The 26,126-nt window shown below is 37.8% G+C and overlaps 4 protein-coding genes across 9 annotated transcripts; 1 reads left to right on the plus strand and 3 right to left on the minus strand.

The window, feature by feature from the left end:
• Nucleotides 1-255: 255 nt before the first annotated feature.
• On the minus strand, nucleotides 256-3,845 carry LOC105568294. 3 transcript variants are annotated; one of them, XM_012023838.1, is made up of 9 exons: nucleotides 3,658-3,845; nucleotides 2,556-3,008; nucleotides 2,278-2,478; nucleotides 1,927-2,188; nucleotides 1,565-1,687; nucleotides 1,324-1,485; nucleotides 1,022-1,210; nucleotides 713-912; nucleotides 256-615 (listed from the first exon to the last, which is right to left on the minus strand). In XM_012023838.1, the coding sequence occupies exons 3-9, from the start codon at nucleotides 2,466-2,468 to the stop codon at nucleotides 450-452; spliced, it is 1,293 nt and encodes a 430-aa protein (XP_011879228.1). In that variant the 5' UTR covers nucleotides 2,469-2,478; nucleotides 2,556-3,008; nucleotides 3,658-3,845; the 3' UTR covers nucleotides 256-449. The 3 variants fall into 3 exon arrangements, with proteins under 3 accessions (XP_011879228.1, XP_011879226.1, XP_011879227.1); XM_012023836.1 differs by lacking the exon at nucleotides 2,556-3,008; XM_012023837.1 differs by having other exon boundaries at nucleotides 2,278-3,008.
• Nucleotides 3,846-4,119: 274 nt separating this feature from the next.
• Nucleotides 4,120-11,635, minus strand: LOC105568295 (zinc finger protein 267-like). The gene is made up of 3 exons (XM_012023839.1): nucleotides 11,370-11,635; nucleotides 10,009-10,401; nucleotides 4,120-9,820 (listed from the first exon to the last, which is right to left on the minus strand). Exons 1-3 carry the CDS (start codon nucleotides 11,508-11,510, stop codon nucleotides 8,204-8,206), a joined length of 2,151 nt encoding a protein of 716 aa, XP_011879229.1. The 5' UTR covers nucleotides 11,511-11,635; the 3' UTR covers nucleotides 4,120-8,203.
• Nucleotides 11,636-14,121: 2,486 nt separating this feature from the next.
• LOC105568296 (apoptotic chromatin condensation inducer in the nucleus) lies at nucleotides 14,122-19,954 on the plus strand. 3 transcript variants are annotated; one of them, XM_012023843.1, is made up of 10 exons: nucleotides 14,122-14,301; nucleotides 15,224-16,718; nucleotides 16,950-17,037; nucleotides 17,120-17,230; nucleotides 17,303-17,501; nucleotides 17,582-17,790; nucleotides 17,862-18,086; nucleotides 18,150-18,410; nucleotides 18,574-18,726; nucleotides 19,095-19,954. In XM_012023843.1, the coding sequence occupies exons 2-9, from the start codon at nucleotides 15,226-15,228 to the stop codon at nucleotides 18,691-18,693; spliced, it is 2,706 nt and encodes a 901-aa protein (XP_011879233.1). In that variant the 5' UTR covers nucleotides 14,122-14,301; nucleotides 15,224-15,225; the 3' UTR covers nucleotides 18,694-18,726; nucleotides 19,095-19,954. The 3 variants fall into 3 exon arrangements, with proteins under 3 accessions (XP_011879233.1, XP_011879231.1, XP_011879232.1); XM_012023841.1 differs by having other exon boundaries at nucleotides 14,123-14,301; nucleotides 18,574-19,954; XM_012023842.1 differs by lacking the exon at nucleotides 14,122-14,301 and adding an exon at nucleotides 14,730-14,921 and having other exon boundaries at nucleotides 18,574-19,954.
• Nucleotides 19,955-20,186: 232 nt separating this feature from the next.
• LOC105568297 (transmembrane 9 superfamily member 2) lies at nucleotides 20,187-25,719 on the minus strand. Of its 2 annotated transcripts, none has more exons than XM_012023845.1 (15): nucleotides 25,333-25,719; nucleotides 24,768-24,835; nucleotides 24,530-24,623; nucleotides 24,307-24,439; nucleotides 23,720-23,841; nucleotides 23,505-23,628; nucleotides 23,236-23,375; nucleotides 22,957-23,133; nucleotides 22,275-22,419; nucleotides 21,951-22,128; nucleotides 21,669-21,828; nucleotides 21,457-21,608; nucleotides 21,282-21,393; nucleotides 21,032-21,203; nucleotides 20,187-20,945 (listed from the first exon to the last, which is right to left on the minus strand). In XM_012023845.1, the coding sequence occupies exons 1-15, from the start codon at nucleotides 25,462-25,464 to the stop codon at nucleotides 20,878-20,880; spliced, it is 1,977 nt and encodes a 658-aa protein (XP_011879235.1). In that variant the 5' UTR covers nucleotides 25,465-25,719; the 3' UTR covers nucleotides 20,187-20,877. The 2 variants fall into 2 exon arrangements, with proteins under 2 accessions (XP_011879235.1, XP_011879234.1); XM_012023844.1 differs by having other exon boundaries at nucleotides 22,275-22,431.
• Nucleotides 25,720-26,126: the final 407 nt, after the last annotated feature.

Below are 26,126 nucleotides of genomic sequence, written 5' to 3' on the forward strand. Positions count from 1 at the left end.
GCATAAAGAATCACGTCTTACACTCCACATACGAGACACTGTAGAATTTTACTTTGTTTTATTGTAGTAGTATTTACTGTAGTATTTAACTTTGTTTTATTTTTCTTCTATAACTCTTGACCTCGTACACCAATCGAGTTATTAAAACTTTTATTCTACGAGACAAAATTTATCCAATCATCGATGAACGCCGTTGGCCATTTCGTCAAAAGATTTTTGGGCATTCATCTTTCTGTGTGTACTTTCTCAAATAAATTACATTTAATCAAAATTATTTATTTATAGAAAATTGTTTGAACATTACTTATATCTTAATATCAAAGCATAATATGCATTCAAATATAAAAGTATTAATACTTTTCGAAAAGTATTTATAATTTCTAAATTACGAAAAGTATTAATAAAACATAAATATTCATTAATTCCTAATTTGCTAGATACGACTTTAACTATGTCTCATCGAACGACGAGACTATTTTAACATTGTTTTTTTGCGATTTAAAGGATTCAACACCCTCTTTTGTCACAGAAGTACCAGTAACATCCAAGTATTCCAATTTCGATGCATTTAAAGCCAAATGGATAAGACTCGAATTTGTTACACGTGGATAGTTTCTGGAAAAATACATTACATAATTTAAAGTATTTTCTACTTATTCTTCTTGTTTTTAAATTTTACAATATTTTTTGTGAATTAACTCAATCAACTTACCTAACGACTAATGTTTTAAGATTTGGATTATTAGATACCCGTCTATCTTCTCGTAATATTATCATTCCTTCGGGAGCAAGAAAACTATTTACCACTTCTCTATCACAAGTATCGCTTCCAAGTGCACATATTGCTCTATCTGATATCAAACATCGTTGAAATCCATAATTTTCAAGAGCAAATCCATCCTCGACTAAAAACTGTATTAGAATAATTTATTTTTATATTGTAATACAGTTTATATTTTTAAAAAACATGTATTGTACTTATTGCTGTAATCAACACTTATAAATTTGCTTTCTGCAATACCTGTACTAGATTGCGATCTTCAAATATGGGTAATCGTAAAGCCTGTTGCTGTCGGTGTTGTATAACTTCAGGCGACTCTTCATTTCTCCATGTAGAAGGACATTCCAAATAGAGATGTGTTAGAGTTTTAGTGCTGCTAAAACAACCGACCTCACTATCTCCAAGTGCTGTATCCCGTAAATCTAAAATCTAATATAATAAAATATAAAAACATCTCGATCATTTCTTCACAGTAAGACCGAGCATAAGAATGATTGATATAATATGAATGAAAATACATATAGATAAGAAAAATATTATACCTCTAACGTCTTGAATCCAAATCTAGTTGCTAAACTAGCATATGCAACACATTCGCCCAGACGGTGACACGAGTTCAATCTGAGTTCCTTAAGTTTTGGTATTTTGCTAATAACTAGTAAGGAATGCGGCGTAAACCACTCACAGTTACTTAAAATCAAACACTAAAACAGTATTAAATATAATACACACATACACACGATATAAAAAAAAATTTATATCCGTATATAAAATTGCACTTACTGTTAAATTAGGCATGTGAAGATCCATTTTAAAAAAATAAGACTTATTACTCTGCAAGTAATCCATTTTGCAACCTTTCAATGAAAGCTTTTCAATGGTGCATGGAAAATCTGTTATATGAATCTGTAAGTCACATTGTAGTAGATCAAATATATTCTTTCAATTATTCAAAAAATAATTCAGTGCCTCTTGTATCTATATCTAAATCGAAAGAATTCAAGAAATGTAACTTGTATCTGTATCTCTTCACTGAATCCATTAAAAATTTAACTTGTATCCGTATATTTGATGAAAAAAGTCAAGATACCAAGCTCTGTTTAAACGTAAGAAAATAATAGTATAAACATTTTCATAAAATATACCTTATCTCCATTGATGTAATATTCTTCAATGATCAATTCCTTCAGTTGATCGCACAGTGTTTTCACATTATTAAAGAATCTTTGCGTGAGAGACGAACCTTCGCGGCAGATCAGATTGCCACGCATTGCTAGACTCATTGTTATTGGCTGCAAAAACTTCATGTACTGATTTAAATCATCTAGAAGTATGGGGTTTTTACGAAAATCTACTCTTCTCCACAAAGTCCTGTCATGCGCTAACTGCGCAAATCTGACACAGCATCTGTGATTCAAAGAAATCAATTATAATGGAAAAAGCACTGCGAAAGACATCAGATACAACAGAAGGTATAATAGATAAATGCAACTTACAAACTGATTGCCATGAGATCTTGTGGATGTACATATTTCAATATATTAAGTAAAACGTCATCCGAGAATGAAAGAATGTTCCGAGATGGTTTTCTTCCATTTAAATTTGCAATACTCTCAAGTTTTATACGTTTTGTATCTTTGCTACTAGATGGTTCAGGAGAAAGAGACTTGCTGCGTTTTATTTTCATTTTCCTTTACCTACAAAATATATAAGAACAAACCACTTTTGGCAAACATTTCTACAAAAATTTGGCGACGTGTCAAGGAGAACGTACAAATAATTTCTTTATGGCAAAATAATAAGCCAAACAACACGTATATCTAAATAGTCGGTTCTTATCTCAAGTCTCTTAATGCGTTTTCAACCAATCACAGAGCCGTATTAGCGTCTTAAGACAACACTTAAGATGATTTTGAAATAAGAATCAACTGTGAATACCAGCCTATGAATGTTATAGATAGATACATGATTAAAATAAAATATAATAGATATAATAATAAGATTATAGATTAAACTAGTCAAGTTTTAGAATACTCTTTTATAAAGAACTTTTATAAGAAAAAAAAATGATAGATGAGGATAGGTGCAGAGCGGCGATGGTCGCGTATCGCTTGCCGCTCTCCCTTTGCCATCCAAAGTGTGTTCTTCTCTTATTGCTTCCTCCGCAAGTGACGTATCTCTTTAAATAATATTGATCAAAGGACCCTGCACTTTTCTTATGGAAAATCTGTGTAGAGTCACAAAATATTATCAAATCAAAATTATTATTTGACATGAGAATACAAACACCGCGCAAAAGTGATGCGTCTACAGGTTAAACCTGGCACACGCAATTTACACCTTGGTAAGGTGATTTTTCAGATAAAAATTAACCAACAACTAGTTTGTAAATGAAAGACATTGTCATATTTTTGATACAGCCAGACAAAAAGAATCCTATTATAACTCTTTAGTCTCCTTTTACTACAACATATGCACACGTATAAGAAATGAATTAATTACGCGCATTTCCATTCCACGTAATGTATGAAAAAGGAGCTTCTTAGTCGTAAGCCAGATGTTAAAAATTAGGGCGCTTAAAATATGAAGAATCAGCCACTCCGTACCGAATAACACTGACTAAACTTTTGGCTGGGATTATACGAAGCTCTCGGTGCGAATACAAAGAACAAAGCGCTACCCTTTAAAGCTTGCTAGCCTCATAAAAAATATATGTATATCTCTCTCTCCTTTTCTCCCATCTTTTCTTTTGATTTCTCTTTTTTATATAAGAATGACAGGAAAACTCACATATCAATATGGATAGAACTCTCAGTACATATAAATAAATCATTACGCATCACGCTTAAATCTCTTTTTTTCTCCATCGCACTTACCTCGCGAACGTTTCAACGAAATTTTACGCCCAGCACAGTGTCACTTTCCAATCCAATTCTTACTTGTGGAATACAAGAAAATATGGGAAAGTAGACGGCAATCACATAAGAACTGTTTATGCTGAAACTTCGTGATCAATGAGTGCCATTGTTGTGTTTGTCAAGGTTCGACAAGAATTGATTTCGGAGACCTCGTGTGGCGGAATCCCGAAACTCTGGATGCAGGGTGGCCAACGTCGGAAAACTACAAAGTCCGTTCGGTTTGCTACACAGACGTAAGGCCCGGTTTCTAGGAAGCATGCAAGCTAAGGTCTGTTCGTGTCGCATACCCCACATGCTCCAGGGGCTCGATTCTTGAATTTATTCGAGAGAGAAACGAAACTTCTGCTCTCACAGAAAGTTAATCAGATCGCAAAAACAGGGATCAAACATTCAAAGAGAAAAAATTTTACTATTATACAATATATTGTTCAATATACCAAAATAATTACATTCTTGTTCTTAAGAAAAATTGTGTTTTCTTTATTATAACTATACAAAGCAAGGAACCATTGATAAAAATTTATATACATCTACAATCAAGATTTTAGTTAATAAATGAACACCGCAGTAAATAAGCATAACTTATCTAAGATAAGTTCTTTTAAAAATAATAAACTTGCTGTATGTCTTTGGATGCAATTCTTAATTTGTAGATTTAAAATTTATATATATATATATATATATATATATATTCCTATACTATGCAGAAAATACAGTCGCATCAGAAACACAGTATGTTTTATATGTATGTACAATATATCATTATAGATCTATATATTTCCAACACACACCTAAATCTAGGTGATATAGAGATACAGTCTTAAAATCATCACTTCTCCTTTAATATGTACAAAAACTGTAGTATATAACAAAAAATTAAACCGTTAAAAAATTCTTCTCTCTACTCTGAAAGAGATTTTTAAAGTTCCATATGCATTTAAATATTAACTATTATAAAAGCAATTTTTAATAAAAATTATGTTAACAAATGTGTATTTATAAAGAGCCAAATAATATGGAAAAACAATTAGTTACACAGAAATACTTACGTAATGCTTGAAATTTATGATTTAGATCCTTCTTATTCTAAAGCCAGCGGCATACGATGCTATATCTTGCCTGCTGGATTGCTTGCGTGCTCCACTGCTGATTGGTGAGTGCTAATCAAGAAGAAGCCTCAAGTCACCTAATCTATAACGCTGCATCTTGATTAACTTGCACCAATCATCAGAGGCGTACTCAGCAATCTAGCAGGCAAGTAAAATAACATCGTGTGCCCTTAACTTATAAAATTAATCTTGCCGGATGCTATATAAAATACACTTGCCATTATTATATAATAAATATGGAATTAATATACATATAATACGTATTTTCTAAATCTTATTCTGTCCGATAATTTGGAAACATTATAGGCACATATTCACATTCCACATTTTATATTAAATGGCCGAATAATTATTAATTTCAACATGAAATTGATTTTTCTATCAGACAATTATGTTCTCTTTACTGAAAGCGGGTATGTGAATAACGCCCTGCAGACTTAAAGAACATTTTGTTTACATATACATATAAATATATAATACTAAAATAACTATATTTATACTAAATTTACGTCTATGGATTAAGCTAAGTTACTGCACACATACATATATACAGATACGCTCTTATGTGCATGCGCATATACGTATACACTCGCGCATATATAAGATTTCTTACGATTTTACAAATATATAAATATTAGGCTTAATTATAGTAGAATTGCCAAAATTTTTTACACAAATAATTATTCCATCATGAAACGAGAAATAATAAATGCGATGTGCTATATTTAAAAATGAAACGTCCAAAAGACATGTATTTTCGGAAATTTCGCTAAAAGCAAAAGATAATTTTTTTTTATCTACAGTAATACAGATCTGTATCTATTGTGCCATTTTGTGTGCATGCTTGCGCGCGCAAAGATACAAAAAGAATATATACCCTGGAAAAAATGATATATACAGTATAATCTTGTTAATCCAGCTTATTGAAAACCAGTGTCGGATTAATGGATTCGCTGAATAACTGGAATGTATGAAACATAGGACATATAAATAAAATAATATGTAAAATTATCGTAGTATATAATTAAACTTATATTAAATAAAGAAGTACACATAATTATGTATTTCGTTCTAAAATTTGGTACAAAACAATTTATTGTTTAGAAAAATATACTTTAATGGATGTTTGTCTTTTTTAAAACTGTGATCGCAGTCGATTATTCGCTTCACATTCGATTGGTCAATTTCTAAAATCTTATGTCTTACGATCTCATTGTACATAACGTGTAGGGGGCTGCGAAAGCTCGCGAGTAGTGCTGAATTATTGGACGTGCCAGATTAGCGAGATTATACTGTAATTTTTCTCGAAAATTGTGTAAACATGTGTGCATGCATGTGCATGTGCGGCATATTTTTATTAATTAATAAGTGTACTTTAGAAGTTGGGAAGTTTGTCAATAAAATTACTTCCAACAATGTTGTTTGCTTACATAAAACTGTCCTCAATCTCGATTGTCGATAATTTATATATTGCACATGAAATCATTATCTATAAGTAACATTATGCACAAGCTATGTTGCGCGTATAATTTTATTGCACACACTGCATATGGCCATAGTGCTTACAGAAAAAATATAATTAACTCTCTCTCTCTCATTATTGATTACATTAATAAAATAATTAAATTTGTAATTACTATTGGTACATAATAATACGGTAAACTACTTCGTATGAAATAGTGATTATTAGAAGTTGTTTGAAATCGAAATTGTGGACAAATAGATACTCTTTTCCAAGATAGCTCTCCAATTGTTCAAATCGCAAGATTAAGCAAGAGGTACGCAAACTTCCAGTCTCAAATTATTTCTAGATCATTATTTATGATTCTTTCAATCTATTTTATATAAATATAAATAAATCATATACAACATATGTGCACACACACACAGATACATATATACACATGCATACGCACACGCACATACATATTTATACATATATGTATATATAAACGTAATAGAAATTTCTTTGGTCTGATTTTTCGTTTTACATTCTAAGTGTACATAAAAATTATATTTCTATATATTTTTTTAAATAGTTAGAGATTGTTGCAATTACTGTAATCTAACAGATATAGATTTTATACACGTTTTAATCGAAAATTTTTACATATAACAATATGTATGTTCGAGAAATTGGAAATTTGATGTATCATGAGTTGGCTAATGTTATTGAAATCCTAATTTCTAGTTTTTAGATCAAAAATTTTCTATATGTTATAATGACCTACGACAATTTTGTCAGAAACTGAAACAACCTCATAACCATAACAATATGATCATGTTTTCAAATATAGTGTATCACAAAACAATAAGACTTAATTTTTTTCAATGGTAATGCTAGACATCAAAATCGCAATCCAGTTTGAATATCGTATCTGAAATTGATAAAATTAATGATCGATTATAAAATTGATCCAATATATAAAATATCACTTTATCAATTAGCGATTAGAAATAATTTCATTTTTCCCACGTTTCAGATATTATTGCCTCCAAATTATTCCAAAATCTTGATACATGTATTTTAATTGAATTTTCTACATTTCTTCTCTCTTTCTTTCTCAAAAGTATAAAAATATACACATACTATTTAAAATATGACAAATACAGGAAAACGAAGCTGAATAAAATAAGTAAACAGTTATCATTAAAAACTTTATAGAAGAGAGTCTTGAAGATCAATTTCTTTCAAATTCTTGTACATTTTGATTTCATTTTATATCAAATTTGATGTCAAAATTTTGATTACTCACGTCTCTGCACCAGTCTGTTAAATTCAGAAATACATCAATAAATATAAATATTAATTTAGTTCATTTTACTAGCCTGCGAATTAAATAACAATAAATATATTAACAAGATTCGTAATTTCAAACAGATTTGTGATTTTGATGTACAATGTACATATTACATTTTGCAGAATTAGATTCCATTCTTTTGCTGTTGAAGTTTAAATACTCGTATACAGAATGTTACACATAAGTATTAATATACCTGTACACAGAATGCTGTAGACAAGTAGTAATAATACATTTTGTTTTAAATATCAATAAGATACGAATGAATACTCATTTAAAACTTACAATATGCATTCCATATAGCTAATGTTTTGGTGACAAAATATATTTACATCGTTCTGCCTGACGAATTCTTAAAATATTCAACAGATTTACTTTCTGTTTGATGTGTATACATCAAAATATCTAATTTGTCAAAATAACCACTTTGATTCTCATTTCTGTAGTATTAAAATACAAAAATCACGTTCGTTCAAGAACAAAACTATAAGAAAATATTTTAGCGCGTCGTAAAGTTTCTCTTGCTTATACAACCACGATCTTATGGTTGTTACCATTTGGCAAGAGAACATAATAGACACGCTTTCCCTTATCTCATTGAAATTCTTGCATATTAGTATGATACTGAGTGTTAGCGAATGATCCATTAGCTTGTTCGTTTCGTTCAATAACGCTTTGCATTTCGACAGTTGACTCGTTGCTTGATTGCCCATTATTATTTAAATTTCCAGTATTGCTAACATTATTTGTCACTACATTCACATTATCCGTGGCGTTCGATTGTTGCTGTTGATGCCCGTTTAAATTATTTTGTGCAGAGTTATTATTTTTTGATCTGTGTCTAAGTCTATGCGTAGTGAGATACTGTTTTACTGAAAATGCTTTATGGCATATATCGCATTTATATGGCAATGGATCTGGGCAATTTATGCCGTCCATAACAGCTACGGCATGAGTAGTTAAATGCATCACGTAATAATGTTTTACAACAAATGATTTCCCACAAGTTTCGCAAATATAAGGACCAGATACACCATGCGTTTTTCGATGTTTATGTAGATTATCCTTACGTGAAAAACTTTTACCACACAATTCACACTCGTGCATTTTTTGTCCGGTATGAGATACCGAATGTCTAACCAAGTGTTCCTTACGGCTGAATGCTTTTGTACACGTCGTACACACATACGGTCGTTCACCGGTATGCAATTTTCGATGTTGAAAGAGATGCTCTTTCCTCTTAAATGGCTTACTACAAATGTCACAATTGAAGGAGTTAACATTAGTTTGTAAAGAATCATCTTTACTTCCAGCATCCGATGGTTCACTCATAAGTGTCTCAACACTACAATTATGACTGCTCATTTGGTTGAATGAGGAAAAGCTTTTACCACAGTCGCGGCAAACAGTATTCCTTACAGCCGGTGAAAGGCCTTGAGGATTCACAGTGATTAGAGAAGCTGGCTCCGATCCTGACCTGAGCCTTAGAAATTCTCTTATCTGTTCGATTGAATTGCGAGACATTCCATCGTCGGATGAAGTTTTTGCAAATTCTTTAAAATCTTTATTTTCTCGAACCGATGTCAGTGAACTTTCTTTGAAATCCAAATTTAAAAATACTTCTGGCGTTGCTTGTACTGTAGTATAAGTTTGTACATTTGGGTTAGGAGATTCATCTTTTCGGACCTCGGATTGTATTTTTTGCATAATTTGCTGATTTGGTTCCATGTCCGCTTCAGTTTTCAGAACTACATTATTATTTTGATGTACCACTGGTGTTTCTTGTTTTACTGAAAATTCTTGTTGCGTTACAATTTGCACTTGCTGCTTTTCAAGTTGAAGTTGCCTGTGCTGTTTTTCAAATTCACGTTGTTGCCTCTGTAACTGTTGAAGCTGCTGTGATATCTGCGACTGTCCCTGCACCTGCTGACTGACTTGGCTTTGATTCTGTTGTTGAGACAATTGTGCCGGCTGATTCAATTGTTGAGGAATTGCTCGTTGAGATTGCACTTGCTGATTCATTTGGTTATGATTCTGTATTTGGTTCTGCGTTTGCTGCTGAATTGCGGGAGATTGATTTTGCTGGTCGCTGATTTGATTTTGCGCTTCGTTTGATTGTTGTGACGATACTTGAGAAGTTTGTTGTTGATAACTATAATGAGTCTCTGCTGTAGCTTCAACGACAGCAGCTGCCATACCACCTGGTTGCATCTAAACCCAAAAAAAATTTCATTACTATATTTTAAAATAAATATGCACAGATATATAACAAAATAAAATAAAAAATATTTTAAAGTAAATAAAATATAAATAAAAAAATCTGCAACAGACGTACGTAAAATATATCTAACGCAACAGCTTTATTCTATTTATTTTGTTATTATTTATTGATTGCAGACCTGCATGGCACATTTGTATTGCTGCACTCTTGCTTGGACACCACTGATGATTTGTATATTAGAAGTGTTTATATTGCTAACTACGACAGGTTGCTGATGCTGTATTTGATCTGTTGATTGTTGATTATTGATTATTTGGTTTCCGACTGGTGTTGGCACTTTTTCCATTGACTTCAGAGTCTCATCCTCTGGTGTGGATGGTCTTTCCTTTTCGGTATTCTTTACGTAAACCTTCCCTTCTTTCAAAAAATCCTCGGAGAAACGCAGCGAGGTGAAATAAGACTCCAACATACCCTCCGCATTGATCACAGTATCTCGGAATTCTATATAACTCTCTAGCTTCTTGACGCATTCATGGCATACAATTTTTGGTAATGAATCCTCCTCCATAACCTTCAAGAAATATAAATAATTACAATTTAAAATTCATTTCAGTAAGCGATAACTTATTCTATTTGCATTCTTCCTTTATAACAATTAGATCGCAAAATTAATTATTGTCATAAATATCAATATGCTGGAAACAAATAAATAAATAACTCTGCTCTGTAATGAAAATTTATATTATTTTAATAACTTGTATAAACATGAACTGAATCAGTAATAAAAATAACCGAGTCCCAATTCTAAATAATATAAATAATTATATTTTAATATTGTTTAAAAAAAAACGTAAAACTTGTGTGAAAGAGTTACGAAGTCCATATAAAATTTACGATTTAATATTGGGGATCAAATATAACCTAACCTATGTTGATCTGTTTATGTTGAATATTGATTATCTCCATACGAAACCTTTATAAACCTCTGGGATTTAAATATTGGCAACAGGATACCAAGTGGAGATAAGAGCAAATTAGAAGAAAGTATTTGTCCAAAGTTATTTTCACAAAGCTGTTCAGATTCAATTTTGTTGTATCTACTATATGAAACATATAGAGATGTGTATACAATAATTTATGCTTCATTATCTCAAATCTTACCAAAACTTTCTTTAAACAATTCTTGTATGCACGTGCAAGTAAACGAGAGTATAAAGTTGTGGAATGTAAAAACATATACTATTTTGAATAGAATGCGTATACATTGATGCTGCGGTTTCATGGTTGAAAAATGTTATCACACATTATTGTGGCGGATTTTGGCGCAGAAATAATTTTCAAGTATCAGAATATATTTGACTGGAGTCTCAACACAAATCTAGCAAACGTTCTTTGCAGATTTGTCACATATCCTTAGGACTTTTGCGTCGCTCGCGACATGTCGAACTGACAAATAGGGTTAAGCGGGTTGAGCGATCGTGTTATTACAAAAGGATCGAAAATAGCTCGGGGGTTGCGAGCCGAGCACGAGTTGCTCACCTGTATCGGTAGAAACATCTGTATTTTCGATTGCAATTGCAGTCTGCGTCCTTCATCGCGAAAAATATTCATCTTGATACCCTCGCTGCTGGCACACAGTCGACACAATTCGTAATAGTTTACCTTGCGGTATCCCGACATCGTTTTTCCCGCGGTAAATAGATCGCGACCACCGAAGAATCGCAGAAGGAGAGAGAGAAGGCTTTCAGTAGCGTGACACACACCACAGGAACGGTAAACACTCGCGCAAAATCACCGCCACCACCGCCGCCGCCGCCACCGCCGCCACCACCGCCGTCGTCGTCGTCGTCGTCGTCGTCGTCGTTGTTACCGTCGCCGCCGTCGTCAACGTCACTACCACAGCCATCGCCGCCATCGCCGCCTCCACCGCACCACCGCGCCGCAGTACCCCTGCCGCCACTATTGCCGCCATTACCACCACTGACCATAGTATAACTAGCAGGTCCACTCCATGATGTAAGAAGAAAGGTGTGCTACCGCGCATGACCAATCACGAACGCTTTCAAAACGACGCCATATTGGGAAATATCAACCAATAGCGTACTCGCCTTCGCGATTTCATTAATGGCTGTGTTCTGCCGAAGTTAAGCCCGCTGCAGACGATGCTATTTTTCCTGCTGGATTGCTTGCAATTTAGTAAATTACTAGGAATCCTGAATGCTGAGTGGTGCAATGATAGTAATTTACTAAATCGCAAGCAATCCAGCAGGAAAAATAGCATCGTCTGCAGCGGGCTTTAGCTAAGAATAAGCGCTTTATGCTGATTGGATAGATCTAGAAGAATAGCTCTATTTCAGCACAGATCTGAAAGTATAATCCAATGAACGCAAAGCGCTTAGCAAGCGCAAACTTCTGCTGGACACAGGCAATTTCATTGGTTTCGACAAAATTTGGCAGAACTAATAAGATGTCTCGAATCTGTACACTGAATGGGTGCGTTCTTTTAGGCATCGGATTTGGCAACCGCTGCGCATCGGATCTGCCGGCTGACGGAAATCTGCGTTGCAGTCGACTGCGCAGTCGGGCTAAAAGAATGAATTACTGCAAAAACTGCTGTATCCGATGCCTAAAAGAACGCACCCAATGCGTTAAAGCCTCCTGGACACAACTGTTGAACGAGCGCTCAATGGTCGCGTTCAGCAGACACAACTGTTGAGTGAGCGCTCAGTGATTTCTTAATATGATTGGCTGGTTCTAAAAGTATTAACCAATCCTAATGAGCGCTCACTCAACAGTTGCGTCTGCTGAACGCGGCCATTGATTTCTTAACATGATTGGCTGGATCTAAAAGTATTAGCCAATCATACTGAGCGCTCACTCAACAGTTGTGTCTGCTGAACGCGGCCAATGGTCGTAGTCGTAAGAATAATCGACTGCGATTGGTCAATTCTTACCCCTGGTCCACAATCTTGCTTTAAGTAAGCTGTAAGCTTCAAGCCGTAAGACATTAACCAATCACAGGCATTTATTCCTCTCATTCTCATCTGTGGTTGGTTGATTTCTTACGGCTTGAAGCTTACAGCTTAATTAAAGCAAGATTGTGGACCAGGGGTTATCGAGCGACTACGACTACGACCATTGTAGACAGAACCGAGAATCATTGTAGCGGAGGCTTAAGTCTCGTCTACATAGAAATCGTAAAGTCGTAGTCGTAAGAATAGTCGACTATGATTGGTCAATTCTTATGTGCCTGACGAAATTGACCAATCGCAGTCGATTATTCTTACGACTACGACTCTGCGACTCGCATTGTAGACCACGCATAATGTTGAGTGAGCGCTCGGTATGATTGGTTAATACTTTTAGATCCAGTCAATCATATTAAGAAATCATTGGCTGCGTTCAGCAAGCACAACTGTAAAGGTACCATTTCATGCGCAGCATACTGCCGCAGCAACTCGCTGCTATTGGTTGAAGAATTGTTACTAGATGCTGCAAAATAAATTTCACCATATTTTGCTTCATCGCTGTGAAGTTCAATTGAACGAACAGCAAAGCAGCAGACACGCGATCTAGCCGGCCAGTGCTGCTGCAGCTATTCCTTTTTCGTGAGCAGCAAATATGCTGTAGTGAATTTGGATCACGTGACTAATTTGCTGCTGCTGCATGCTGCGTATGAAAAGGCACCTTTAAGTGAGCGCACAATGATTTCTTAATATGATTGGCTGGATCTAAAAGTATTAACCAATCATACCGAGCGCTCACTCAACAGTGTCTGCTGAACGCGGCCATTATCGGCGGTGTCAGAAGATGCATAGCAAAATAGTTCCAAAAGTAAAGCGGGGAACACACACTTTAGCATAAGTGCAGAAGCATATACATAAAGAATTTGATTGGTCTATAAGCAAATGCATAAGGAAATGGACCAATCAAATTCGTTATGCATATGTTTATGCACTTAACAAAAGTGTGTGCTCTCCGCTTAAAAATGGGCGCAGAGGCGCGCAAAACGGCCTTTTGAAATGGTATAAAGATACAAGGTGAAACATCGCGCATGTAACCAATTTTTGGGGGCAAATTGCTCATTGGTTCTTCCTGCATTCAACCGCGCGATGATTCGCAGTTTCAAGGATGGGGCAAAATTCTGATTGGTCAATTCGGTAATTGGGGGCCACTTCTGGTTGGTTGACACTGCGCGTCCACCGGATTGCTTCACCTTGTATCTTTACACCGTGATCTCCAGTCGAGTCCGGCCATCTCACGCGTCCGCGACGAGCTCGTATTTCATGGTCGTTCGAGCGCCTCGAGCGGTCGTACGGTGGCTCCCGCACGAACGATCGAGGGGGATTTGTCGAAGGAGCGCGTCGTCGGGACCGCCGTTTATTCGTCGAGAGTGCGTCATTTATGTGTTGACCGAGACGGTCGGCGGAAGCGGAGCGTTTAATCGAACCCACGGACGCAGCATAGTCGAGTGAGTACTCCTCGACGCCGCCGTCGCCGCCGCCGAGAGTGATCCGCGCGCGAATTCGCGCTGATAACCGCAAACCGGAGAGTGTATTAAATCGATCGGCGAGTTCGCGAGGGGGCTGGGGGGGGCGGGAGCGGGGGGGGGGGAGGAGGTACCTCGGCCTCGGCGACGATCGACCGCGGACACGCGAGTGAGTAACCGACCCGCGGATATTCGACGCGACCCGCGATGGTCCTCGATCCGACGACTCGATCGTATTTCTCGGGGCGTTGGATCGCGTCGCGCGAAATAAATATGGAGGCTGTGTGTATATGTGTGTGTGTGTGTGTGTACGCGTGCAATGTGTGCAATGTCGCGTTTGCGCGCACGCGCGCGCGTGTGTGTGTGTATACGTGTGGATGTTTGACGCTTTGACTGATGAGAAAACGCTAAACCTTCGACCTAGCGTGTGTTACGACGTTCTATATTTAACCCACGATAAGAAATAACGAGATCTATATTGATTATATGAATAGACGCCCCGCGATCTAGTAATAACGTAAGCTATATTGGTAGAGTACGTGTGCGGGAACGTCGGTGCGATATTCGCGAACGTATAGTTTATCGTGCTGTGCGACTAATAGGTAACTGCATAAGTTGCAAAAGTTTGGTGGAAGATCGACTTAAGTGGACTCGTGTAAAAGTTTTTACGTTCAACGTTTTAAGATTGCAAATTTATTGACCAAGCCGTAAGATTTTATAGATATCGATTTGTAGAATAGGATTGCCAAGCTTTTATAGTATATGAAAAAGCAACTCAAGTTCTTCCACCAAACTTGTCAATTAAACACGTACGATTGCAGGTTTCTCATACCTGTCGAAGCTCAATTGTATTATCTGTATCAGATTAGTTACATTATACAATAACAGTCTTGTCGTTTGACAGGTATGAGACGCAAGAGCGAGAGGAACAAAGCAAAGGGATCTCCAGAGAAGAAAGTTGAGAAACCGACGAGGAAGTCGACGCGTAGGCGCAGCAGGAGATCGCCTTCTACCTCGTCCGAGCAGGACGTCACTATCGTCGAGGATGCGGCCAAGCCCACCGGCCAGGTCATGGAGGTCGAGCCGGAGGCGAGCGTGCAGACGCGCCTGCAGAGCAAGGAGCAGCAGCAGACAGGGAACGAGGAGAAGGTCTCCTCCAGTGACATAGACATAAAGGTGCACTCGCCCGAACGCGAGGAGGACAACGGCGGCTCGGTGTGGAAAGTGGCGAGAGCGGATGCGTCGCCTGGCGAGATACAGAAGTTGAAACTATGTCGGCAGCGCAACACGTCAGAACCGTCATCAGACACACCACCGTCGGGTAGGAAGAGTGTCAAGTCAAGTAGCAAGTGGCAAGAAGGTGGTGAGGGCGTTGCAGAGGAGGCTGACTCGGCGGACGAGCAACTGGTTTCTTGTACAAGAACGCTCAGTAGCGTTGAACAGCCGAACGATCCCTCCTCTTCATACCCAGGTCAGGACTCCAACGAAGAGGTAAGTGATAGCAAGGAGATCCTGCCTGAAACCACTTCAGCCAACTTGTTGTCTGACGATAAACCAAACATAGATCAGCATGGTGAATCAAATGAGGCAAATTGCGCTGCCCAAATCGTTGATAACGAACCTGGTAAGCCGGGTAGCACGACAACCGCGCCGACTCCTAGCGCGAACGGTGAGGAAACCGCCGCCGCCGTCGCCGCCATCGTTACGGAAGAAAACCCTGTAGAAGACATCGATGAAAAGCCAGCGGAGATATTTATCAAAGAGACTAGCGTGGAAAATGTTCGTAGAAATACAAGTAGCGAAGATGAGGAGGAGGAGCAGCAGCAGCAGCAGCAGCAGCCGCAGCCGCAGCAGCAGCAGCAGCCGCAGCAGCAGCAGCTGCAGCTGCAGGAGGAGGAGGAGGATGATGATGAGGAGGAGGAGGATAAAGAGAAAACGCATCGTCCGGTGGACTCGTCGTCCGATTCGAACGACGAATCGCGCAAAAGAAGTAGAACTAGTAGCGATCGAACATCACCACGCATGACTCGCAGAAAGCATCGAAATAAGTACGGAGATTCGTCCAATTCGGAGACACCTGATTCCGAGGACGAACCTATTGACAGAAAGGTTTCTGAACCCTCTGCGAAGGAGGAGGAGGAGGAGGAAGAGGAGGAGGAGGAGAAACCGAGTACGGAATCTGCGCAAGAGAATGATAAAGAACGATCGGTGTCGCCGGAAAGAACAAATTCTCATTCAAATAATGTAGAAAAGGTACAGCATAGTGAAAAGATGGAGCATAGTGACACTGTGGAAGTTCAATCGGAAGAAAATGTTATTGAAAAATTGGAACAGTCTACACCGGCTAGCACTCAGGTGGTCGCTCACAAGCCCGTTAAAGTCAACTTAAAAAGATCATTGTAAGCACAAATATTCTTGAGCAATAAGTATCTTTTCTCGACAGGAAAGTTTTATTTCTAAGAGAAATCAAATATGATAGATACTAATGAAGGTTTCCAACGGTGCCGTTATATTTTCAGAATGAGTCAGTTTTTATACCTCAGATTTTATATCCGAATGAATCAAAATATCAGTATTTAAGAAAATTGAGTTATAATTTCATTACGTCAATTTCTTGTCTCTATTTTCAGCTCAACAAGGATATTGTCCGATAAGAATGAAGTGAAAAGAGACGATGCTGATGCAAGCAACGAGAACGAGTCCAATAGTCAAAATAAGGTACGACAATTTATAATATTTTGCCGGACTTAGAAGGATAATATTTGGCATTATACATATATTCGAATAATGTGCGTTTCAGGAAAACGGCAGCGAACAGGAGCCGAAATGTGTGCCGAGGAAACGTCGATGGGGCACCGCGCTTTCCACGGATACCGCGCCATCGTTTTCCATTTCGACTGATTCGCTCAAGGTTTTGCTCCATTTACATACATTACTTTCGATTCTTCACTGTCAAAATTTACTAACGATAATAACGTGATAGGCTTTGGTGCCGGGTGCGAAGCCGTTATCCATCAATGAAGTTCGTCTCTCCAAAGACGACGACGAGGACAGAGATCGGCATAGAAGTAGCGATAAACGGCACAACTCGAGCGACGTTACCAACGATAAGGCGATAGACGAAAATTTGCAGAAAAATGGCGCTGCCAAAAAGGGCAATGGAAAAGTAGATAATCACATTGGTACGTGTATTTACAATTGGATAACGCCTGTAAATTTAATCATTATAATTTCCTCTATCTATCATTTCTATTATTTTTAGCGGCGAGGCGAAAGATATCAATCGTCAAGGAGACACCGCACTTAAAGTCACCAAGTCCGCCAGCGTCTAAACCTACCAATATTCTCTTGATCAAGAATCTAGTTCGCCCATTCACACTAAATCAGATCAAAGAGCTTCTTTCGCGCACCGGCACCATTGTGGAGAACGGTTTCTGGATGGATCGAATAAAATCTAAGTGCATTGTCGAAGTACGATTATAAATACAGAATATTATGATGAATCTTGGGTCAAATTTTTCACGATTAACTTGATATTGCAGTATTCAAACGAGGATCAGGCCTTTGAGACGAGGCAGGCGCTTCACGGAATCTCGTGGCCTATGTCCAATCCAAAGAAACTTCACGTGGAATATGCTACAAAGGAAGATATGGAGACCGCCCGGGAATCGTCCAAGGAACAACCGGTTGCTCGCAAAGCCGAGCCGCTCTCATCGGATTCGTGGCAGCAAGACTGGAGTCGCGACGAGAAGACTAATACGACTAAGGTAAGGATTTGCGGATTTGTTTCGAGTGTTTTCGGTCAATTTGATGAGATCTGCGCGTATTAGGTGACCGTGGTGAGAGAGTGGGATTTAGGCAAGGAGGACGGCCAGCAACACATCAGAGAGAAGGAACGTGAGAAGAAGGAACACGATAAGAAGCGGCGAGTTAGGAGTCGTAGCCCAACGTTGGACGCGCATCTGTCGGCACCGGCTCGCAAATTTAAGAAGAAGGAGGATGACCCACCTCCAGCCAAGCTTCTGGATGATCTCTTTAGGAAGACGAAGGCGACACCTTGCATATACTGGTTGCCGCTTACAAATGAACAGGTAGATGAAATTTAGGCAGTCACACCTTAGCGTTTCAACATGTTGAAATATTTAGAAGAATGGAAAGAGAAAGTGTTAATATGATTTTTTTTACAACTTTGTTGTCTTCATTTTGTCGAACGAATAAGTGAACAATATACCTTTTTATATGGAAACATTGCAGATAGTCGTGAAGGAGGAGATGCGACGGCAACATATGGCGGAACATGCGCGTAGATTAGAAGAGATGAGACGCGCTGACAGAAACAGGGATGGTCGACGTCGACGTAGCCCAAGAAAATAGAGATCGGTGTATATCGTCGACGACACGTTAAATGTACCTTTCCTCTGACCTGATTTATCCTAAATTTGTTCAAATTGACTCATTCCACCCAAATCAAGTTTTTAATTTCAGATTTCTTGTTATTGATACATATTGTTTATCAGAGATTTTTTTTCTTTCTTCTGTAACCGTTCAAAAACATTTGAAAATTAACGTCTCAACATGTATTCATATTTTGATCTGTTTTTTTGGGGGCATTTCCTTCTGTATTATCTCTTTAATCTCTCTACTTCCTGTCAGTTTAATTTCAGATGACATTCAAATGCACTACTATCAAATGCCCTTTCGACTCCTTATTTCCTTTCCTCTTACATCAGAATTAAACCGTACTTCTTACAGGTCAACGTTTATCTATCCCACAGAGAGCCAATAACTGTAGATCAGACGCGGTATAGTGGTACTGTGTATTTGCGTCGACTGTTCATGGCAAATAATACCAATTTACTCTCTATGTCATGTTCGAAACAACCCGTGAGAGACTCGCACGCTCGCAGCTGCCGCACGGAATCATTTTACAACGTGGGAATCTCTTTGAAGAAAATAGACGAGACACATTGCTGAGTGTGGAATAGACTTGGCGTTCAAGAAAATATCGTTCGTTCCTTCGCTCTTTTCTCTTGGTTTTTTTTTTACGAGTCGAACTCTGACACAAACACGTTTCGAATTGGAGAAATGAAGTTACATGATGCAGTCTGGAGGGAAAACACTGTCGCCTGAAACGCAGAGGAGTATTGTTATGAAAGCAGTATTTTTCGGATTATGAAGACATTGGTGGATGAAAGACGAACTTCGTCTCTGCGTTAAATCTTCTTCATGGTCTGCTTTGATTGCCTCGGACTCAACAATTGCCATTCGACTTCGACAACGGCTACCTGGAAGGGTCGCGCCAGTGTTTAACCGTAATATAGACTAGCGCAAGCTGAAAGACATGTCTGTAAATATAACCAACATTTCGTGGTGTGACATGTAAAATTATTAATAAATCCTAAAAATGAAGAAAACACGCATTGTGTTAGCGTATACTGAGGTACATTTACCGCTTACTCTTTTTTTTTACAATACATCTATTGGAGAATTTGTTATTCGCTAAAGATAAAATATTGAGAGCATGGATAAGTAAATACATTTATGCTTAAAATAAATAATCGCCTATGTTATTGCCATTATCTAATTTGCTGTACAATTGTAGCGTTTAATAAATTATCAACAAAATATCGAAAAACCGCGAAATAGTATACGATCGTTCAAATTTATTGCAAGTACGCATATAAACTTATTTGATAATTTTATTCGTATCAATAATAACAACGCTAACATTGTGTAGGTAATTTAATTTACAAAATGAGAGTACAGGATGGGTGCATATGACTGTTAGACATGCCACGATTACGATTACGCTGTTATTTGGTAGAAAAAGAAGAGACGTAAAATGTAATAATAAAGTTAGTTTTCAATTTGTACATTTTTATTATTTATATATTTAATTTATAATTTGAAAAACACGATGACACGTGCGTTTTCAAAATCGAATGCACCTTTACATCGTTATGCACGCGCGCGCACGTTACTTTTTATTACAAATTTCTCGCAATAATGAACGAACGAATAAACTACGGGTAATCAGACCAGAATCGATTTCATGTGCGATACATTGAGGATTTAATCTTAAACGATGAAACTGAGACGTGACGTGGCTGCACACCGTAAAACATTCTTGCTGCACAAATCTAGAATTTTGAAAGCAAAGACAAAGATAAAACAAGATGCTTATACAGATTTTCGCAGAAATCTAAAATATACGTCATTAACATGCACGCTGTTAGACGTTCGTTAGAAAAAATATTTCTCAAAGAATGTCAGATTGTCGATAACGATATCGACGTCCACTTTCCGAAAACTGTAAACCTTTCGCGTTAATAAAATAAACTATTTATTATGACGATATTTGCAACGATGTATTTCAACAATAACGACGCGAAGAAGTGCGCTATTATTTCCTTATTATTATCGTTACAGATTTTTTCCCCCTTTTTCTTTAACGCGGGTTTACATAATATCGACTATCGCTCATTCTCATTGCGATCAATTCACTCATCATACCACATTCATATATCATACAAGCACTGTTCTTATTATCAGTTTTATTTAATCAACCTTCACAACACTATAAATTTTGCGCACAAACCAAAAACAGGCAAAGAAGCCAATGGAACCTGAAAAAGATTTAATATTTTATTTTTTAAGTGTCAATAGCGTATTGCAGTATTTAGAAAAAATTTCGAGAGAAGCATGCAAGTACCTGTCAAAAGGAAGAATAAGTAAACCATAATGAACGTATATCCGAAGTACAGGAACGTCGAGGTGGCACCTTCAATGTCTAATTTCGTGACGAAGAAATGTATACAATAAATTAACAAGTAGACAGCGGTAAAACCGGACGTAAGAAAGCTGCGCCACCACCAGTGATAATCCTGTAAAAAAAATTGATATCACGATAATGAACGGAAGAGATACGCGAGTACGATTTCCTACAGAGCATATGCATTTACCTCGGCGCAAAGATGGAAATAGCAGAGCAGAATTGTCGTCTCGGAGCACGTGATGACGAGTATAAGGAAAACCAGGAAGAGAAATCCGAACATATAGTACACTTGGCTTGACCTGGTGAAAAAATTACGCGTAAAAGCGTGTTCATTGATAAAAGTATCAACGTGCTACACTTACCAAAGGGAATTAAGTATGAAGAACAACTGTATAAATATGCAGCCGAATGGCAGAACACCACCCATGATGACTCCGGGTATTGGTTGCGTGTAGAAATTCTGCTCTGGAATTTGCCGAGGAATCTGATTCGTCCGTACAGGATGCTCCAAAGCCTGCGGTATTATTCCAATTATTTACACATATTATAATAAAGTAAGATTAATTATAATTACCCTTTTCTTGAAGCCGAAGTAAGCGCCGATAAACGTTAATGGTACGGACACTCCGAACCACAGTGCCAGGAGCGCGATTAGAGTGCTGAAAGGTACTGCGGCCGAGCTCCCGTTCACCCAAAATATCAGATTCATTATGAAGAATAAACTGAATACGATTCTGAAAAGTATAATCTTTGTATAGTAAATTTACGTCAATGATGACATTCGTGAAAAATAATTCGCTTTCAACGCAACAGTCGGTAGAGACTCAATCTCGGGAAATAACACACCGGGTCTTACCCGGGGCTGAGCATAGATGTGAGTAACACGTTGGATTTCCATTTTTCTCCGCCGAAACTCTTGTATATGCGAGCGGCCACGTATCCCGCAGTGGTTCCGAGACAAACGTACAACACCATCGCACAAGTCATTAGCGCGCCTCTATTAGCAGGCGAAAGGAAACCCAGACAAGCGAACGCTGTAGCATAAATTGTATTTTGGAATTTATCATTCGAAATAAATGGGAGAGGAATTCATGCGTTTATGAACGTTTAACTTCAATTAATCATGAATAAATTAATATTGAATTTAATCTAATAAATCTGACAAGAGAATGCAGTTTACCTAGTGTAACTAACGTCATAAAGAATACTTGAACACCGGATCCTAGCAGAACCGAAAGCAACATCCCTTTACGCGGAGGGCGGAACACGTCGCCATGTACCAATTTCCACCCAAACTCCTCTTGTGCGTCTTCTCCTGATTCTATCTGGAAGTAGGCCTGCGTTATCGCAACACAGACAAACGGATATCACAATCTCATAAAAGTGAAGAAAACATTTGGTTACCTTCACCTTTTCATGAAATGTTATTTTATAAAAGCTTGCTTTTGCGCGATTAAATAAATTTTATTTAACGTATTTTCAAATATACACATAGGGTTAGTACTAGAGTTATTTTCTTCATACAATTCCCAAGACACATTAATTAGTGGCAATTTCTCAATGTCTTTTTAAAGAATTATTAAATTTTATGAAAAGTTTTCAGTAGCTGTGTAGACAAAGTTTCGAATAAAAGCAAAGAATTTCTTGGCTTCGCCATAGTCGAATGCATCAGGTATAAACGATTTTTGTAATTATTTTTAATATTGCGCGAATCAGTTGATAAATATTGTGAAATTATCAGAAATATTTTCAAGAATCTATTCAATTATCTTGCGAGAAAATATATACAGAAAGTGCATGGTATAGAAAGAATTGCATGCAGTTGTCGAATTATATAACGACCGAGTAGAGTATATAGATACCTGGTTATATCGCGCGATGTCTTTGTGCAGAGTGCGAAGCATTATCATAGCTACCATGCCAGAGAGGAACAAGACGATTATCAGCGAATTAAGAATACTGAACCACTGAATATTCGAATGCGGCATCGATTCCAAAATGTAATCCCATCTGGACGACCATTTGATCGTGTTGTTTTTCTGGAACAAGTATAATAATAAAATCTCAGCACGATAATGAGAAATAAACAAGTTCTATCAATGCAAATATCCATGCGTTACTGTAAATTCGCCAAGACTTACCACAAACTTTACAGAATACGTATACGTCACTTGGAAAGGCTGATCAGCTGGGATCTCACCGGATGGTATCTCTAATGGTATTTGACCTTCACAATCAACTGTACCAACATGCTTAATACTGTGAGGCACTACTTTTACAGCTGTCAAAAATAAAATTTGTACAATTATTGCAATTGATCCATTTATAAAATTATAATTTAATATTCATTATAATTCATTTGTGAAATTGAACTCTGGTAAAAGTCAAATGTTGATACACAAATACTCACATATGATACGACCACCGTTGTCCTTAAAGGAAGATCCCCATTCCTCCGAACCACCGCTGTGATAAGTTATAGTAAGATTCACATGATTGAACAGATAGTAAGTTTTCGGTTTGTTGTATGGACCCTGAAAGTATACATAAAGAAACAGCCATTAGATAAATTAAATTTTATACTTTGAGAATTTTGAAATATACAATTCGACAATTCGTCCTTACATGTATTGTACAAGTATTTAGCTGGGATCTGGATTCTTTTGAGTAACAACCCATGGGGAAGCCAGTGCTACAATACTGTCGCTCGTCCTCTAGCTGATAACACCACGTTACCGGCATATTATCTGATAAGCGGAATACATTAACAGAGCCATTAACAAGTCGTATTTTAGAACTCTTTTAAACAATAAATTTAGAACAAAAACTTTTAAAACAATAAATTATTCGTATAACTTTCTTCATAAACCAGTGGATCAACTAAAGTTAATGAATCAGCCAGTCATAGAAACGACGAAGTAAATATGAGCTAACTGCTATTATTAGAGTACAAATACATTTCAAAACAGAAACACAACTTGAGAATTTATTTCTACGTTATATACAAACTTTTGTGTTTCTGTAAACTCTTTAATATATCAAAATAAGTATGTTAAAGACAAAATTACATAAATTAGAATTATAATATCGCATTGAAATATATTATCAATAAGATACTAAGAAAATTACTAAACAGTAATAGAAAGTACTTAAAAAAAACGAACTTTTCACTGATACCCTCAATCATTCGATCGATGCATCTGATACATTACCAACTATCCAATGATGTTGATAATTGACTGCTATTCCTTTTCTCAACAACTGCAACTTCTCCGAATTTTCGTCGCCTCCTATATACACTTTTCTGCAAACGGTGGCACACTTGACAGGTTTCAAGAACTCCAACTAAAAGACAAATAAAATGTATTTTTAACTCTTTCCCCTTTCTCGGATTCGAGTGCTCTTAAAAAGACTGTCCTAGATCTTCGCGTCTACCTTGTACGGAGATGGACGTATGCGTTCCCCGAACACAACCTGTCCCAAATTCTCAACTGGAGACTGCCCATCATCGGACGTGCAGAAGTCGAAACTGGATCGTGGAAATAGAATATTAGAAAGTCGCCGCCAAACAAGTGAGAAATTAAACATCAAATGTTAAAAAATTATACGAACATTGTACATTACTTTATTGCATATAACGCGCTAATAGAAAGAAAAAAGTGATGCTACTTACTGACTATATTCGTAAGGTATAACATATTTCTCCGTGTTTAAACGGTTCACGTACAGCTTGATATCAGACTGAAACAGAGACACGAAAGGTACAATTACAAAGTTCCAATTACCGACAGGCAATACTGCAATACTAGGAATTAAAACGTTATTATGTCAACTATGTAACCTTGTTTGACAGTGTGCATTACATATACTATTATGCCGGAAGAAAAAGTAATATACATATTACTTATTATATACGGGCAGCACAATTTATATAAAAATGTACAGCCAGTGCATGTATCAAGATACACACAGCTGAAGAAACACCAAACTCGTCAGGATATTCGTGTCACACACGCGTATATACATATATGTATATATGTATATATGCATATCTGATATATGCAGGAGCGAATTTATATACGTAAAATCAACCGGATTTCCGCATAGGACAGAGATGCGTAGAGTCCCAAGGATACGAGGGACGTGTGGAAGGCGCGAATGCAATTTGTGACGTTACGCATCGACGTCCCGTCGACCATAACCAACCGGCGGATCGCGACTCCGGAGCGATAATGTACCTTGCAGGTCTGCGTGGTCTCGCCCTGCTTGCAGTAATTCACGGGCGCCAGGCCGGGCAGGTAGAAGGCCGCGACGCCGTGGAAGGCGCACAGCGTGCAGAGGAACGCCGCCGCCGCCGCCGTCGTCCTCATCGCCGTCGCCGTCGGAGTCACCGTGTCTCCCTAGAAACGTCTGTCGCACCGCTCGCGCGTCTCCACCGTGATACGTACTCTCCTACATGAAAGCGCTCGATCGCATCGTACGCCGCCGCACGTCCACCACCCGGGGGTCTCTCTCTCGCTCTCGCTGCGTGGGATTGCGCGAAACGTCGTCGCGAGTCAAACGCCGTATCACATCTCGAGCGCTGCCATGACACGTCACGAAGTGCGCGACGACCGAGTCCGTCTCTCGGTGACTAATAAGCAGCCCCCGTCCCGCCCCCAGCCGCGTGACGCCTCTCGCGGCCGAGCGTGGACAAACGAACCGCTTTTCAAACTTGGCGCCGATTTTCGCGAGGTCGACGCGCGCGCGGCTCCTCCTCGGACTCGCGGCAGATTTAATTTCCCTAGAAAGCGGCTGGACGTGAAACCGGACTTGGCTATTTTTTTTTTACTAATCAGGAGCTCGTTCGTGAATCTTTTCCTCCAGCGTGAACTCGTAAAAAGTGAAAAATTTTAATAATATTAAAATATTCAATATTAATATTATATTGTATTGTAGTAATTGTTTTTATCGACATTCCATGCGCATAGCACGGAACACAACCAAAACCAGTCGTAAAGGCGTAGTCGTAAGAATAGTCGACTATGATTGG

The sequence above is a fragment of the Vollenhovia emeryi genome, unplaced genomic scaffold, assembly GCF_000949405.1.
Source record: "Vollenhovia emeryi isolate VEMERY1.0 unplaced genomic scaffold, V.emery_V1.0 DF939130.1, whole genome shotgun sequence".
NCBI classification, from domain to species: domain Eukaryota; kingdom Metazoa; phylum Arthropoda; class Insecta; order Hymenoptera; family Formicidae; genus Vollenhovia; species Vollenhovia emeryi.